Raw genomic sequence first — 17,879 nt, 5'->3', positions numbered from 1 at the left:
AAATGAGAGAGACTAGTGAGGCCCAGAGATTGTGAAGGGGCAGAGATCACAGGGATAGCTGCCTAGAACGGAAGCAGGTGAGGTCACTGGCTGAGGCTGTCCACAGAGTCCCAGGGAGAAGGTGGTACAGGAAAGAAACCCCAGGAATGGGGGAGGGAGAAGCAGAGGATCACAGGCGCTGCGGGAGCTACCCCGAGGCCCTGGGTGGGACTGTGTGTGTGAAGCCACCTCAAGACCAGGGGCCTCTCCATTCATAGCCTATGTGTACAGAGAGCGCCAACGACAACCCTGGATAAAAGTGGACTTAACACGAGAGTTCAGCCATGGGCATAGGGCACCCGTGAGGCCCAGCTCTTGATGAACAAGAGGGAACCAGCTCCCTTCTCACCTGACCCAGGCCCCAGGAGCGAGAGGGGAAGTTGACTGTCCATCCTTTCCCCCTCTGCTCCCCTGACCCAGACCTTCCCCTCCTGACAAGCCTGGTTCCCTGCTCCTGCCTCTTCTTCCCATAGACCCATCACCTAGTGCTCCAGCCACATTCACTACTGTCTCCCAGGGACGCACACAGTATAACCTACTGGAGACAAACACAGACTCATCTACATTCCTGGAAATCTGAGCTTGGTGACATCTCATTAAGGAACGGGGCTGGAGTTCTTGGAGCAGCAGAGACTGTGACTCACAGAGCTGGAACATGATGCAGCATTCACATGATATGTAACCCATGTAAAAAGTTCATGGCGTTGAATAAACATGCAGAGCAGCGTGGCACGGTAACTGCTGCACTTCCCTCCTTGTCCACCAGAGGGCGGCAGAGTTACTCCACAGGCTAGAGCCTCCCCAAGGGCTACAGACCCCCCTCAGCCCAGCAGAATAGGACCCTCACCAGTGTCACCTTAGGCCACAGCTCTCCAAGCTCCCCACAATGGACAGCTCCTCCAGCCAGCCAGGAGTTGGCCCACTTCACATCTTTAGGAACTACTATTCCTTCAGGTCATCAGTGTGTGTCCCAGGAAGCTGTGGCCCAGCTAGACCTCCATGGAGAGAGAAGGAGCGTCCCTCTCACCAGACATCACTCACGTTGCACCCTTTCCAGCCCCTCAATCCTTTCCTGGAGCCTTCTGGCAGGAACAGAAGGAAACCTTCTCAGAGCATTTGAGAACATTGGAAAGACCCTCCGTGTCACAAAGGGAAATAATATCCTGGTTTGGGGACCTCTAGGTGTCTGTGTGGTGCTGACAGACCTTGCTACTGAAACCGTGCTCCACGGCCAGTAGGATCAGCGTCACCCGAGAGCTAGCTCGATGCAGACTCTCAGGTCCACCCCACACCTGCTGAGGCAGACTCTGTGCTTTCACAGGATCTGCAGACCCTCCGTGTGCACAAGAGAGGGGAAGAGTCTACCCCAGCCCATTATGGGGTCTCAGCCTGGCTGGGCATACATGTTACCTGGGCAGCTGCTGAAACAGCATTTCTAAGGGGTCATCTGTGCATTCATAGTCTTTATAAAGTTCCACAGTGATTCCAATGCACAGTGTGGGTGACATTCCTGTGACAAGGGTATGAGATGTAGCCGCAGGGCTCCTGCTCTAAAGGGAAAACCCAGAAGGGGAAGGGGAGGCTGTGGGGGAGAGGCTGACTGTGCACTCCAACTGCGAACTGTGGGGAATGCCCAGGACACGGAGCCCCAGGGTTGTGCTCCCCCCAACCAATGGCAAATTGTGTGTGTGTGTTTCTAGGCTGAGGAGTCAAGCTGAAAAAGGCAGAAAGAGCAGCGGTTCACAGGGAAATGAATTGTAAACAGGAAGGGAAGGTGGAAGAAGAGAGAAGCCAGGCAGAAATGAGAGAGGAGGGAGAGGGAGGGCCCTGGGCAGAGACCCCGCCCCTGGCCCACGTGACCCAGCGAAGTGCTCCTGCCCCAGGAGGAGGCCCAGCACAGAGGGAGGAAGGACAGCAGAGCTCACACATCAGACAGCAGTGCTCGTGAGCATTTCGGGAGCTGAAGCTCTTCTCACAGAGCGAGGGACACAGCAGACAGCAGACACCATGAAGCCCCCCTTAGCCCATGCCCACAGAGGGTGCAGCCCCTGGAATGGGCTCCTGCTGGCAGGTGAGAGGGGACAGTTTTCAGGGTGTGGGCAGGGGTGGGAGAACAGAGACAGGCTGAGGTCTCTGGGGGAGACAGGGCTCTGAGAGTGGACAGAGGGCTTCTGTCTGGACCTGAGGGAAGAGGACATGGGAGCAGGGGAGGGTGGGGGGAGGGACTGAGCAACAGGAAAATCTCAATGAACTGGAATTGGTGAGGGGCAGGAAAACCTCAATTACTGTACATTTTCCAAATTATTCATCACTGAGCAGTAATTTTTCAAAACTGGTGACAATAACAATTTATGTCAGGGTGTCAATCCAGAAAAAAACGCAACCAGGAAGTTAAACACTGTCCTTACCCACCACCCTTAGAGATTGACAAATAAACACCAGGCGGTGGAGGCCCTGGGAACACTCATTCCTTCCTCACCTGGTATTTGGAGCCTGGTCCAGGCCCTGGGTTACAACCAGGATCAGACAAGTCCCTGCCGTCCCAGAGCTCACACTCTATGGGGAGGAAGACAGACAAGCAAAGAGATCTAGAATGTGCTGTCAGGTGCTGACAAGTGTCATGAAGGAAACGGAGCAGGGAAAGGTCAGAAAGTGAAGACTGAGGGTCTTCGGAGCAGGTGTCAGGGAGGGCAGCTCCCAACAGGCCCCTGAGTGTGAACAAGCGTGTGAGGGCAGCAAGGGAGTGAGCCAGGAAGACATCTGGGGAAACAGAGGAAATAACAAGCTCAGAGGGGCTGAAGTAATGGGGGTCATGCTGCTGACCCTGAGCCAGTAGCAAACACACATGCACACACAGACACAGACAGACACACACACACACACACACACACACACACACACACACACTACAAAAACACACACCAAGGCTGAGGGATGAAGAGCCCTGCTCAGGACCCAGGGCCCCATTTTTCCATCCCAACACATAGGTCAGAATATTAATTTCTCTCTCTTCCCTCCTAGTCGCACTCGTAACCTTCTGGAAGCTGCTCAGCACTGTGAAACCCGCTATTGAATCGGTGCCCGTCATTGCTGCAGAAGGCACGGATGTGCTTCTACTTGTCCACAGTGTGACAGGGGATCTTCTAGGCTACAGCTGGTACAGAGGAGAAAGGGTAGAGAACAACCAACTAATTGCATCACATAGAATAGACGTTAGTACAAGCACCACTGGGCTTGCACACAGCGGTCGAGAGACAATATACCCCAACGGATCCCTGCTGTTCCAGAATGTCACCCAGCACGACACAGGATACTACACCCTGTTCATCATAAAGAATGATTTACAGACGGAAAGACTAGCTGCACAACTCCGCGTATACCGTGAGTGATTCCTCTCTGACCTCTGGGTGTTGGGTGGGGTGAATTCTAGTCACACACAGAGGACTGACAGGCCTGGACTGTGTCTCCATCCCCCTCTGTATCACATCCCAGGTTGGGGTTTGAACATTTAGTGCAGGACACACACACAGTGGAGACAAACTTCAAAGGATCAGAATTCTTTCGCAGAATCCGGACCCTGAAGACATTCTGTGCAGGAAGAAGAACCAGGCTGATGGGAGTAACACAGCAGAGGAAGATCAGCCGCAGTTCAACCCCCTGGGCCCCTCCCTGTGCCCATGACGCTGAGGGAGACCCTGTAGGACTCAGTATGGGCCTGCCTGAGGGCCCCCTGGGACCCCCACAGAGAAGCTCAGCCCCGGGAAGCCCCTGCCCAGCTCCTCTGCTCCCGCCTCCAACAACCCCGGAGAACATTTGCCACTGTTGGGCTTTAAGCTCCTGGACGGGGTTGACTGGGAGCAGTGACTTCCCAGCTGCCTGAGTCCCAAGGCTTCAGAGCTGGTCACCAGCCAGGGCTCAGCCCCAAGAGCCACATTTGGGCAGGGGTGGAGTCTGGGCCTTCACCTGAGACTCAGCATGGAGAGCAAGACAGGTTATTAGCCGACCACCTGGGGGACTAAGGAGACTCCAGAGGAAGGTCAGCATCCTCAGGGAGGAACAGAGGACAGAAGATGCTCCTGGCAGCTCCTTGACCACCGGGCACAGCCCAGGGAGCCCTCTCCTGTGGATGCAACTAATAATAGATGCAGTTTTTATGGTCAGCTCCTCTATGCTCAGCTTTAGGTCAGTTAATTATTAATGATTTAAGGTTAATACACAGGCAACATGGCAATCCTGAGACAGTTTACCATTTTTTCTATTTTAATGAGGAGAAACTGAGTTAAAGGGGATTACACTCACTGAATCAGAGTCACACAGACCATGACTGGCCAATCAGAGTCATGCCAGGATAACAGCCCCGTCCTCTCCTCCATCCCGGGGGCCTTGTTGTACATCTTTGGACCCAGAAGCCAGCTGTGGGTTCAGATCCTTTCTTCTTGGGCATCCCCAGCTCAGAGGGAGACTCGGGCACGGAAAGTGAAAGGAAATGGAAAATGAATCCTGCTTACTCTAGAACTAAATGACCTGCATCAATGATCACAGTCAGTGACAGGAATGTCCAGGCCTTCCCTCTTCAGGTAGCCAATGCACAAGCTCCTTGCACTGGATGAGAAATCATTTATTTATTTGTTTCCTAATGTGCTGGGTGTCACTCCCGCTGGAATAACATGGGAAGGACTCGGTTTCCTCACTCTCCAACCTACACCCGCAAGCAGCATAGGGCCCAACAGGTAAACTCTCAATTTTTCTTTGATGAAGGAAGGATGGAAGGTATAAGAATGAGTGAATGACCTATAATCTCTTCAGGCACTGGAATCTGGATGCAGAATCCTAGGAGGTACTGGCCACACCTACTGCCTGTCTCTCCAGGGATGGGACCCATGTTCCATCCTCTGACCACCCGCCCCTAAAGCACGTTGGGAGCCAGGTCTCACGGTGACCGTGGGGCTGCTCGGCCATGGGAGGGTTTTCCAGGGCTGTAGGGATCCTGCCTCTGGGCAGCAGTGGGGCTCTTGGATCTTTGATCTTTGACGGCACTTGTAACCCCCACTTTGAAGTCACTTGTAAATGGACATTTTTTGCTCTCTCTGCTGCTTCCATGTCTCTCATCTTCCTCCTCCTTCTTTCCAGCCGGGACTGGCCCTGCTCTGCACAGCTCCCCTACCCTTAAGCCTTCCACAGATACTCCCGCAAATGGCTGACTGCCCTGTTCCCGTCCTGCTAACACCTGTGGCCAGACCCACCCTCCCGGGCAATAGTAAAGGACGCAGAAATCAGTGGGAGCAGCAGCCTCTGCGAGGCTCCAACACGAGCCAGTTTCCCCAGGTCACCGGGAGAATGAGCTCCCACTTTGCCCTGGTCCAGGGCTCTTTCCCTCCATGATGCCAACAAGTGGAACATACCACGTAACAGGTGGTGAATCTAAGGCCTACATGACTCAACCAGGAAGTCAAAGGCAGAAAGACAGTTCTGCAGTCCCCAGTGGCTCACTTCACCTCTTTGATTTGTGACTCACATTCTTGTCCTTCTGGGAGCCTCCCGTTCCTCTCAGTGGTTCCCAAGACCTTCCCAGGGTGGGGCTGACAGACCCTGTGCCATCTGACTGCTTTACTGACTGTTTCATTCATCCTCATGATGGTACCTGTATCATAGGGCTCTCCGACGATGAGGTGCCCAAGCCACTGTCCTTTCACTTAGACTTGGCCCAACTCAGACAAATTTGATCCAGCTCTACCTGTGTTTCCTGAGGTAGAAAGAAAAGAAAAGAAAACATGCCACACGCCAGTGGTGGGCCTCCTCCCCATTTGCCTGACTGTCCACAGAAATTGGTGACAGGGACCTCTTCTTCTAAAGTTATTAACATAACACAGAACGTTTCTACTAATTTAAATCATTCCTCTCTTTATAAAACAGACTCAGACTTCTCCCCGATCAATTCTGTCCAAGACTAAGGGCAGAGACGTTGGTTCTGCTGCCAAAGCCAGCCAGCATGTCCCCCTCACTTTTTTTTTTAAAAAAAATACTTATTTATTTATTTATTTTGGCTGGGTCTTAGCTGCGGCATGCAGGATCTTTAAGTTGTGGCAGGCGGGCTTCTTAGTTGTGGCATGCGAACTCTTAGTTGGGGCATACATGCAGGATCTAGTTCCCCGACCAGGGATCGAAGCCGGGCCCTCTGCATTGGGAGCGCAGAGTCTTACCCACTGGACCACCAGGGAAGTCCCTCCCCCTCACTCTTTTCTAATCATTCTTTGGACTCACCTAGCCTTTACGGGGTCGCTGTCTTGTCAATCACCTTTAACACCTGGGCAGAACTGCCCCACCTCATGGCCCTGCAGCTAGAATACTGGACTGACCACCAGGCTTGCTCTGGGTCGTCCCATGTGTTATTTCTGCTCAAACACCCAGTTCCAGGCCATGTTGCCCAGTCTTCCTGGGGTTTAAGGACTATGGGATGGCCCATCATTACCTATCTCTAGGGAACCTTGGAAATCGAGGACTCAGTGAAAACACGTCTCCACCAGGCAATGTAGGTCTGTGCAGCTTGAGGGTCTCAGGACCTGCACGTTCCAGGTGAACACCCCAAGGTCAGTCAGGTAGTCACCTGGTCAGTAAAATACTAAATGAGGGGGCTTCCCTGGTGGCACAGCGGTTGAGAGTCCGCCTGCCGATGCAGGGGACGCGGGTTCGTGCCCTGGTCCGGGAAGGTCCCACATGCCGCGGAGCGGCTGGGCCCGTGAGCCATGGCCGCTGAGCCTGCGCGTCCGGAGCCTGTGCTCCGCAACGGGAGAGACCACAACAGTGAGGGGCCCGCGTACCACAAAAACAAACAAACAAACAAACAAAAAACTAAATGAGGGAGCAAGCGGTCTCTGATTTCCAGGCCTATGTTACTGCTATCAAACCTTGATACATGACAGACACTTGAGGAAGTCTGTGCTTTCTCTCAGACATAGAGCAGGTGGCCTTATACTCTCTGAGTTCAGATGTTCATGCATTTGTCTTGTGATACAAAGACCTGCCTTATTCTTTAAGGACTCAGTTTGGCTCAAAGGTGAGAAATGCCAACTCTGATTGAAGATGCTATTGGAGGAATCAAGGTATAAAAGGGGCCATGTTCTCTCTGTTGTCTTCACAGCGGTGTTGCCCACCCCAGTCATCACCAGCAACAACTCCCACCCCATGGAGCAGGACACTGTAGTGTTAACATGTGGGACGGAGACTCAGGACACCTCCCACACGTGGTGGGTCAACAAGCAGAGCCTCCCCAACAGCACCAGGCTGGAACTGTCTGAGGACAACAGGACTCTCACTTTATTCCATGTCACGAGGAATGACACAGGACCCTATATGTGTGAAGCTCGGAACCCAGTGAGTGTCAGCCGCAGTGACCCATTCACCCTGAACGTCATCTGTGAGTAGCCTCTGTTCCTATGTGCCCCAGGCAGCCTGACTGAATCTCCACTGCCGGAGGCCAGACCACACCCTTCCCTCTCAGGTCCAGGTACATGGACTCTTACCTCTGGATATCAGGCTGGCCATGACTTCCTGTCCCAGGCAAATCTGGGCAGGCCCAGCCTTGAGCCAAGTCTAGGAGGCAACAGCGGCTGACACGGGTCTCTCACTGTTTTGCGGTACAAGGGCCTCTCACCGTTGTGGCCTCTCCCGTTGCGAAGCACAGGCTCCGGACGCGCAGGCTCAGCGGCCATGGCCCATGGGCCCAGCCGCTCCGCGGCATGTGGGATCTTCCTGGAACAGGGCACGAACCCACGTCCCCTGCATCTGCAGGCGGACTCTCAACCACTGTGCCACCAGGGAAGCCCTGTAATACCACACTTTTGATTACTGTAGCTTTGTAACAAATTCTGAAATCAGGAAATGCGAGTCCTCCAACTCTGTTCTTCTTTTTCCAGATTTTTTTGGCTTTTAGGGGTCTCCTGAAATGCCATATGAATTTTAGGGCTGATTTTCCATTTCAGCAAAAAAAAAAAAAGTCATTGGGGAATTTTGATAGGGATTGCGATGAATCTTAGATCACTTTGGGTAGTACTGTCATCTTAACCATGTTAAGTCTTCCAATCCATGGACATGGAATGTCTTTCCATTTATTTATGTCTTCTTTAATTTCTTTCAGCAGTGTTTATTTATAGTTTCTCAGTGTATAAGTCTTTCACCTCCCTGGTTAATTCCTGAATATTTCATTATTTTTGATAGTATTGTAAATAAAATTTTCTTAATTTCCTTTTTGAATGTTTCATTGTTTGTGTATAGAAACAACTGATTTTTTTAATAGTATTTATTTATTTTTGTTTTTGGCTGCATTGGGCCTTCGTTGCTGTGCGTGGGCTTTCTCTAGTTGCGGCGAGCAGGGGCTAATCTTCATTGTGGTGCACGGGCTTCTCATTGCGGTGGCTTCTCTTGTTGCGGAGCACGGGCTCTATGTGCGTGGGCTTCAGTAGTTGTGGCACGCAGGCACAGTAGTTGTGGCTTGCGGGCTCTAAAGCACAGGATGAGTAGTTGTGGTGCATGGGCTTAGGTGCTCTGCAGCATGTGGGATCTTCCCGGACCAGGGATTGAACCCATGTCCCCTGCATTGGCAGAAGGATTCTTAACCACTGTGCCACCAGGGAAGTCCTGAAACAACTGATTTTTACAAGTTGATTTAGTATTCTCCAGCTTTGATTAATTTGTTTATTAGTTCTAACAGTTTTCTTGGGGATCTTTATGGTTTTCTACATATAAGGTCATGTTATCTGCAAACAGAGATAATTTTACTCTTCTTTTCCAATTTGGATGTCCTTTATTTCTTTTTCTTGCCTAATTGCTCTGGCTAATACATCCAATACTATTTTGAATAGAAGTGGAAAAAACAGGCATTGTTGTCTTGTTCCTGACCTTAGAGGAAGAACTTTCAATCTTTCACCATTCAGGATGATGTTAGCTGTGGGTTTTTTATATATGTCCTTTATTATGTTGAGGTGGTTTCCTTCTTTTCCTAGTTTGAGTGTTTTCATCATGAAAGGTTAGTGGATTTTTGTCAAGTGTTTTTTATTGGTTTAACCTCCTTACTTTATGTCTATGCATAGTCTCTATTTCTTTGTGATTTCATCTTGGCAGCTTTCATGTTTCTAGGAATTTGTCCATTTTGTAGAAGTTATCCAATTTGTTGCCAAATGATTATTCATAGTACTCATATTTTGTAGAATTGGTAGTAATGTTCCCACATTCATTTCTGATTTTAGTAATTTGAATCTTCTTTTCTTAGTCAATCTAGTTAAAGATTTGTCAATTTTGTTAATATTTTTGAAGAACCAAATATTGGTTTTATTGATTCTCTCTACTGTTTTTCCATTCTCTAATTTATTTATCTCCATTCTAATTGCTATTGTTTCCTTCATTCTGCTAGCTTTGGTATGCTTTTTTTCCCTTGTTTTGTTTTTCGTGTCCCTTAAGTTGTAAATTTAGGTTGCTGACTTGAGATCTACTTTTTTAATGTAAGCATTTACAATTACAAATTCTTGCACAGGATTCTTGACTTCTCTGAGCCTCAGATTCCTCAGCTGAAAATTGTAATAAAAGTACCTGCTTCATGGTTTTGTTTCAGATTTAATGTAATATTCAATTAAGCCCATAGCAAAATACACACAAAGGAAAATTTTTCCAAAAATGTTAGCTGCTATAATTACTACTATTATCAGTAGGTTATGTGAAATCGGGTACTCCGATTCAAGGACTACCTAACTCTAGATCCACCTCTTATTAGCCATATGACTTTGGGTTTTTCACTACTGGAAGCCTCAGATTTTCCATCTGTAAAATGGAAATAATGTCTATCTGACAGGGTTATTATATGAATTAAATGAGATATATGGGAAACATTATATATAGCACAGAATCTGGCACATAGTAAGTACATCATAACAATAGCTAACATTAGCATTAATTTTCAGTTTTGAGTTGAATGGTGAGGGGAACTGAAATAAAAAAGAACAAAGAGGGCTTCCCTGGTGGCGCAGTGGTTGAGAGTCCGCCTGCCGATGCAGGGGACGTGGGTTTGTGCCCCGGTCCGGGAGGATCCCACATGCCGCGGAGCAGCTAGGCCTGTGAGCCATGGCCTCTGAGCCTGTGCATCTGGAGCCTTGCTCTGCAGCAGGAGAGGCCACAACGGTGAGAGGCCCACGTACCGCAAAAAAAAAAAAAAAAACAACAAAGAGGCAAAAGGTATTATATATTTGGGGAAGGAAGGTATAACACAAAAGACCCATAGGAACATGTTACTGAGTAAATATGGAAGAGAGAAAAAAAGGAGTTGAGTGCAAAGTTTCACATCTAGTATGTTAGTTTTCATCCTGTGAGATGCAGCCCAGATGGGATTAGACATACAAGACATTCATTGGGAAAAATGCCTGTGAAGGAAAGTGGGGCAGGAGTGGGAGGAGCCTGGGAGGGTCCTCAGACCATGATGCATATTGGATCCCTGGGAAGGAGAAAGGGAAGGAGGAAGTTTTAGGCTGCAGTGCAGTTCTAAGAGAGTGTCTGCAAATCTGGTGGGGAGTCCTTGAACTAAAGTCACCCAACACAAAAAAATCATTTCTTGCAGAACTGGGATTGATTTCATATTCCTGCTGGGAACCTGTGTGAAGGGTGGTCTCTGTGCAGAGGGGCAGTGAATTCAGAGGGCCTTCCATCAATAAATCCCCACCAAGACACCTAACAGGCACATATTCATGGTGGCCACACCTGGGCCACACCCAGAGAAAAATGTAATCATGAAAAGATGGGAAGCTATAAACATAGAAAAATAACCATCAGTGCTTCTTCCATTTCCAAAGCCTTCAAAAATATCTGAGTGCAGAAAGGCCACACTGGAATTGAGGCATGTCCAACCACCAACCTAGAAATACAGTCAGAGAGGAAAAAATTACAAAAATATAGTCGGCTAGTCACCTCACAGCAACCTTCCACAGAAATTTTATTCCTTGAAGGAACAAGTCGAGACTATTTCATATTGAGAGTTATTTCCCAGAGCACCCCCCACTGTAAAATAATTGACTTCATTGACTCTTCGTTTTTCTTTCGATGACAGTTGATTCAACTGGCCTCTCAGGTGGTGCTATTGCCTGCATCGTGATTGGAGTCCTGGCTGGCATAGCTCTGATTGAACCTCTGGTGTATTTCCCGTATATGAGATAGACTGAAAGGTATGATGCCTTTCCTCTTGTTCTGCTTTCTCTGAGGCTAATCGTCATGCTCGGGAGAGGGAAGGAGACTTCATCTCTGTCTCTGGACCTGGATCTGCTCCTCATGCTTCCTAAAATCTTTCTTCTTGGCATTAATTCCTGTGGGTCTCTTCTTCCCTGGTCTTCATGCTTCCTGTGCCCTACTCTCTCTTGGACATAGTTATTCCCATCCCCACCTGGTTTAGAGGGGGCAGAACCAATTATGTTCCTCTGTCCCCAGTCAGGGAAGCCAAGGTCCAAGAAGGAAAACTAATGAGGAAATGAAAGAAGCAGGAGGAAGGGGGTCCTGCGCTCTGTCGACAACAGTAGCAGGAGGAGGGAGGGACAGGACAGGAAGAGAACCTAAGAAAAGCAGAAACAACCAAAGGCCTCCTGGGCAATAAATAAAGTGACAAAGAAACAGCATCTACCTACAAAAGGGGAAAGGTGTCAGGGTAGAAATAAGCTCAGAAGCAGTTGGCATGAATGGCCCCAAATGTGAACAGCCAGTAAGCAGGAGAGGAGTAAACACCAGAAGGGATGATGGGTAGATTGAAGGAGGAGGTCCTCAGAGGAAAGAGGACCAACCAAGGTATAAATGAACACTGAGGAGCCCCAAGGAGTCATGCTGACAGGGTCCTTCTTAATTCAAGGAGCAAAGGTCCTGTGCCTGGGAACAGCAGTCACAGTGCCTGATATTTATTTAGGGCAAGTGACCAGCGCGATCTCACAGAGCACAAATCCTCAGACCACAACCAGAGTAAGTAAACCTGCTCACCTAGTGAGAGCTCGTATGTTCTACTATATACCCTGCCCTACCAGGGAATCCCGGATTTCCAAGTGAATCCCTACTTTCTGAATTATTAGAGGGGATCTCAGTTTCCCAAGCTTAAACTGGCATAGGTCCTCACGCCCTTCCTAGCCATGTAAGATTCCTCTGAGACACAGCTGGGGGAGAGACACTCGCCCCTCCTAGGCCAGGCAAGCCAAGCAGGCCATGAGATGGACATGTTTCCAGGAGCCTTTTCCTCATCCTACCTCCTTCCCCCTCCTGCCTCTATTACGGATGCGGGCATCTCCTTTGGTGAGACTTTCCCTGCCTTTGGTGCTCTGGGTACTGTGGGCCTCAATGCCCCTCCCTGCCGCTGCAGCCTGCTGCAGAGACACACACCTGGGCAAAACTCATGCCTTGTGAACTGGAAGAAATCTTCGGAAGTGCACTGAGGCCTCTCCCCACCTCTCCTTGGTCTAATGCCCTGGGGTCTGGACCTCAGACTGAGGGAAGCGAATTCCTTAAGTCTTAATCATGGGCCACCCCCCCACCCCACCCTCTCACCACCTGCCCCCTCCTTCAGCTAGAAGCACAACAGCTTCGGAACACCACGTTCTGAGGCCATAAGTCAGCTCTGCATTTTCATGGGTTGGTAACTTCTTTTGCTTCCCCAGGTCAGGGCTAAAATTCACCCAACAAGCCAGTTTCATTGGCTCTTTTTCTCATGAAAATATCTCTGTGTAGAATGGGTTATTCTTGAACATACAAAAGTGAGATCAAGTTTGGGTCAAAGTTCCTCACTTCAGCAACAGACAAAGAAGTATTACCCCCACCAGTCTACCTCATTGCAAGATGTGAACTTGAATCCTGGCTGGGACCTTGGGCTGGTAACTTAACCTCTTTGATTCCCGGCTTTTTCACGTGTAAAATGGACATGCTGCCTCCTTCAAAGAGAAGTTCAAGGAATTAAATGACATAACAAAGGTAAAGCACCTGACACAATGCCCAGCTCAAGGAAGGCACTAGATCATCCTCCCTCTTCTGCCTCCAATCTGACCCTGCTCTTACTATCAAATGATAATTTCCAATCTAATAGATCTGAGGTCTTAGTTCCTTTACTTTCTGATAATTGTACTGAATTTTTCTCATCTTAACCTTCAATAGAATATACATTGATATTGAAAAATGCTTCAATCATAAGTATATTTTAACAATGTTTAAGTTTCTACATACCTATGTAAACAGCACCCAAATCATTTAAAAAAAATCAACCCCCCCAACAAACACACACACAAAACGCTCCAGTTACTTCCCTCCAAAGAGTAATGACTATCCTTATTTCCAGTGCATTAGGTTAGTTTTACCTGGTTATGCACTTATATAAATGAAAAATACAGTGTATACATGTGTCTGGCTTCTTTGATTCAAAATTGTCTTGTGAGATTCATTCATATTGTTGTGTGCCTTTGTCGTTCATTTATTCTCATTGTTGTATCATCATATTCCATTGTAGCATTCCATAATCTATCTCTTCTAATGAACATTCAATAGGATGTTAGTAAGCAGAGAAAATGGATAATAAAAGCCCTTCTCTGAACTAAAAGTTTCAAAGTGGTGAAAGCATGGGGTGCTGAATCACACTGGACAAGGTGAGGGCCTGGCCTACGACACTGATTTAATTGACTGCTGTTCATTCCTTTCAGATTGACGAAGTTGCATATTCTGCCCTGAACTTCAATGCCCAGGAATCAAAGAAACCAACTTCAGCCTCCCATCCCCAACAGCCACAGAAACAGTTTATTCAGAAGTGAAAAATAAGTAATGCAACCAGTCCTGCTCACTGCACTTATTCCAAGCTTCTCGTCCCCATCCCTAGGAGATCCCTTTGCCCTCCGGGGAAAATGTGAATAGTGTCTTTCCCCCCCTTTCATCCCTAATGAGGCTCCTCCAGGCTGCCTAGTCACAGTTCCTTCCTTCAGTGTCAGTAGATGAAAAGGTACATCCAGGAGGAGGTCTGTAGGAAACCCAACCTTCCTTGTCATTGAACTTTGGCAAAGCAGACCTTGGGAGAGAGTTGCCAGAACCTCCACGCCTCCCCATTTCCTGACCTAAACTGGTTTTAAACTTGCTCATTCCTTCCCACCCCAGTCCTTTCATATTGGAGTTTAACTTGAATTTGCCATAACCTGGAAAATTATGTCCTTGATCCACTGAAATGCATGTGCCAGAAAAGGAGAGGAAAAGGAAAAACTTCTCCTGCTCTCTGAAGCCCGGTGTGAACCCACCATTCACAGGAAAACACATACATAACCAATTCTGAACTGGGAAATTCTATACCTTTGTCCACTTTCAGGGTTGTCTACCTGCAGGACCAGGGATAAACAACTTACTACTTAGCTAGAATACCACCTAAACCTTTGAAAGCCTGTCTTCAGAGAAACTACTAGAAGCAACTAGAAAACAACTTCTCAAAGTCCATAAGTGAATCCTAATGGAAATTGCAAAAAATGCACATACTGTTTTAATAACTTTATGGGCTTCATTAAAGGCAATGCTCAGAGATGGAGGGATTATCGCTTTAGAGGACCATCAGCTCTTAACAGAGACAATCTGCTGGGATTTGGGAAAGGAATCAGAAAGCTACCCTGCAGAGATTATTTAAATAATGGTTAAAGAATGTACAATTTGGGGTATTGGGTTTTTTCCTTCCTTCTGAGACATTCGCCATTTAAATTTTTGTAATTGTTTGTTTATGTGAAAGGGGTTATGTTTACTTAATTTGCTGTGTAAGCCAATCTGACTGCCTTAGGTGAAAGAAGCCACCAAAACCCCTCAAGTCCCTCTGGCCAGGAGCTCCTCAAGTCTTTTATGTCAGGGGCTCCAAAAAGAAGATAGGAAGAAGCAGTTTTCTACATTCATGGCCAGAAAGGGATCTCGCTCAGTTTCTAGGCACCTCACACCAACCATCAGCACAATTCTATTCCACGTTTCTGCCTGTGTACGTTCCATCCACCCCACTCACCTTCTCAGGAAACCTTGGCCTCTGCTAAGGTGTGTTTTGTTCTTAAGAAGCAGGAGCACCTGAAGGGGACACAACCACCCACGCAGCTGGCCTCGTTTACAACCTAGAAAGCTGCACTGGTGCTGATGCTCCTTAGGACACAAGGGGAGGATTATAGCTCAGCTCTGGGCTTCGTGAAAGCCTCTGAAATTTGTTTTCTCCCATGGGGTCTATGAGACCCAATGTGTCAGCACAAAAAGGACGGGCAGGAGAAGGAGAGGCACATCTACTTCCCACCCAGCCTCCTTCTGCATGGATGGAACCTCCTTGAGGCTGTTGAGAGAAAGGTTTTATTCCATATTCATTACTTGATCTAATGCTGTGTGGAACTGGCCGCCTCAAAGAGGGTTGGTTGGGAGTTCTCTGTACTCAGGTACCTCTTTCAGGGTTTTTTAACCCTGACACAGACTGTATATACCTCCCCTCATCCACGCTATTCTGTGTAATTTAATTTTGCCTGGCTAAGGCCGCTTCTGAATTATTTGTATAATTTGCTCTATATTTATAATAAAAATTATATATCAGGCATCAACATGCTGCCTCACAGTTGGTACTATTTTCTACAATGTCTTCTTTACAGGCAGAAGAAACAGGAATTGCTTAATAGGGAGTCAGCGTGAGCCTATTTCTAAGTCCACATGGTATCTGATCCAGTGATCAGAGAATTCGCTCAATTCATTTGCACACCTGCTAACAAAGTGAGTCTATCTAGAGCAACAAGCCACAGCTCCAACCTGCCTGGGAGAAACTGCCTGTCTTCCTCTGGGACAGAAGATGACTTCATGAGTAGAAGATCTCCTGGCCTCTTTACTAGGGACAAATCACACTTCCCACGCAGGTGGCTCCAGTGAGTCAGATGCAGCGATACAGCTTTCACTCCAACAGTCTCCACGGCTTCAGGGGTATAGAAATCTCTCTAGCACCCTCTCTTCCTTGTACCCTGTTCCTTTCTTTCTGCCCCTCAGAGGGTCAGAGCTCTTCTAACCTGGGTAACCTTCATTCCTTAATTAGCCTGTTATCTCATTTCCTTCACTTCCAAGCAACTGAAACGTGTGCTGTCTTTCTCCTTCCTCATGCCCTGGTTTCTCCTGGCCCTCTGCAGTGCTGGCTCCCTTCCCAAGACCACAGGAAGCAGCAGAAAATCAGCACCCATCTCTTGGCCAATTCAAAGGTACTTTCACTGTCCTCACATTGCTCACTTTTACCACATCTGAGACCACACACAACTTCTTCCTTCTGGACACTCTCCTCCTACCAGCCCCACCTGTGCATTGCACCCCGACCTCAGATTTCCTACTCAGACCTGCTTGTCTCGCTCCACACCACCCTCTTTCCACAGCTTCCATGACCTCTCTGCAGGGGGCTCCTTCATCTATATCTCTAGCCCATCTACTTCCCAGAACTCATGACACACCCAAATACCTTCTGAAATTGCTCCCCATCTGAACTGGCTTTTCCCCCACAGGTCACTCTTTCTTCTCAGTGACGCCACTGCTTCCTCGGCTCTTGCTCTTTCGTTTTCTACATTCAATACATCGTCGAAGCCTGTTGATTCCTTGTTTAACATCTCTCAGTTATGTCATTCTCTCCATTCCCATACACCTAAACAACCCAGGCCCTCAACACCTCTGCTGGAAATACTGCTTCCAGTACTGAAGTTAGCAGAGTTAGCATCCCCCCACAACTAGGGCGCCTGCCGGCCCCTGGTGGGGAACTCTGACCTCCAAGGAGACTGGAGGAACCCCAGAGTGAACTGGTAGGATGTAGGGGGACCGAGGGGGGAGGAGAAGTGAAGGCCAGACAAGATCGGCACCCCTGAGGCCGGGGAGATCAGGAGAGGCAGGTGGGAGGGACTCTCCGGGAAGAGCGGGAGAGGAGCAGAGGCCGTTTGCCCCGCCCACTTGGGCCCTGGGGAGCCTGCTGAGTTCGCAGGCGTATCCCCTGCCCTCCAGACCCCTCTTCAGGCCACGTGGGTCCTTGGGGGCATAGGAGGGAGACGGGGGACATCAGGAGAGGCAGGCAGGAGGGGCCCTCTGGGAGGAGCAGGAGAGGAGCCGAGGGTGATTGCCCCACCCACTCAAGCCCAGGGGTGGGGGGCACGCCTGGGCCCCTTCTGTTCTGTTAAGACTAAGCCCCACCCCCCACAGCCCCCAGGGCCTTTTCCAGCCCTATGGGTCCTAAGCATAGGCCATGCCCACTGCCCAAACCTCACCCTTGCTTAGGTCCCGCCCTCCACAGCCAAGGCCTTTTCCCCCTTTGTTTTTTCTTTTTTTCTTTTCCCTCCTCCTCTTTTTTTACTATTGTGGTACTGTTGCACCTTCTGGTTGTTGATTCATCTATATTTCTACATTTTTATTTTTATATTCTTTCTAACATATCTGTTATTTTCCTAGTCTAATTTTATTTTGTACTTTGCTATTGTTCTCTCTCTCTTTTTTTTTTTTTTGCCAACCCCACCCCACCCCGTGGCTTGCAGGATCTTGGTTCACAAGCTGGGGGTCGGGCTGAAGCTCCTGTGGTGGGAGCTCCCTGTCAGAAGCCCTGGACTAACAGAGAACCTCAGAGCCCAGGAAATATTCATCAGAGTGAGGTTTCATGGAGGTCCTCATCTCAGCACCAAGACCCAGCTCTCCCCAACAGCCTACAAACTCCAGTGTTGGAAGCCTCAGGCCAAGCAACCAGTAAGAGAAGAACACAACCCCACTCATTAAAAAAAAAAAAAGAGACGGCAAAAAAATACGTCACAGATGAAGGAGCAAGGTAAAAACCTACAAGACCAAATAAATGA

At 48.5% G+C, this 17,879-nt stretch overlaps 1 protein-coding gene across 2 annotated transcripts; it reads left to right on the top strand.

Moving 5' to 3' along the window:
* Window positions 1-1,947: 1,947 nt before the first annotated feature.
* On the top strand, window positions 1,948-15,623 carry LOC115862390 (carcinoembryonic antigen-related cell adhesion molecule 7-like). 2 transcript variants are annotated; one of them, XR_009560128.1, is made up of 5 exons: window positions 1,948-2,110; window positions 3,061-3,420; window positions 7,178-7,410; window positions 11,126-11,240; window positions 13,734-15,623. XR_009560128.1 is itself a non-coding variant. In XM_030874145.2 (5 exons), the coding sequence occupies exons 1-4, from the start codon at window positions 2,047-2,049 to the stop codon at window positions 11,230-11,232; spliced, it is 807 nt and encodes a 268-aa protein (XP_030730005.1). In that variant the 5' UTR covers window positions 1,948-2,046; the 3' UTR covers window positions 11,233-11,240; window positions 13,734-15,623. The 2 variants fall into 2 exon arrangements, 1 of the variants encoding a protein (XP_030730005.1); XM_030874145.2 differs by having other exon boundaries at window positions 7,178-7,453.
* The last annotated feature ends 2,256 nt before the right edge of the window (window positions 15,624-17,879 follow it).

This window comes from Globicephala melas, chromosome 19, assembly GCF_963455315.2.
Source record: "Globicephala melas chromosome 19, mGloMel1.2, whole genome shotgun sequence".
In the NCBI taxonomy this organism is placed as follows: domain Eukaryota; kingdom Metazoa; phylum Chordata; class Mammalia; order Artiodactyla; family Delphinidae; genus Globicephala; species Globicephala melas.
Note: the sequence above shows the minus strand (reverse complement) of the source record. Positions and strands in the feature narration are given on the sequence as shown.

What these genes read in the sequence shown, in the direction of transcription:
- LOC115862390 (XM_030874145.2), top strand. Translation starts at nt 2,047, where the DNA reads ATGAAGCCCCCCTTAGCCCATGCCCACAGAGGGTGCAGCCCCTGGAAT. An exon ending in TGCACAACTCCGCGTATACC is followed by an intron (nt 3,421 to 7,177) that starts GTGAGTGATTCC and finishes TTGTCTTCACAG; the next exon opens with CGGTGTTGCCCACCCCAGTC. An exon ending in ATTCACCCTGAACGTCATCT is followed by an intron (nt 7,454 to 11,125) that starts GTGAGTAGCCTC and finishes TTTCGATGACAG; the next exon opens with TTGATTCAACTGGCCTCTCA.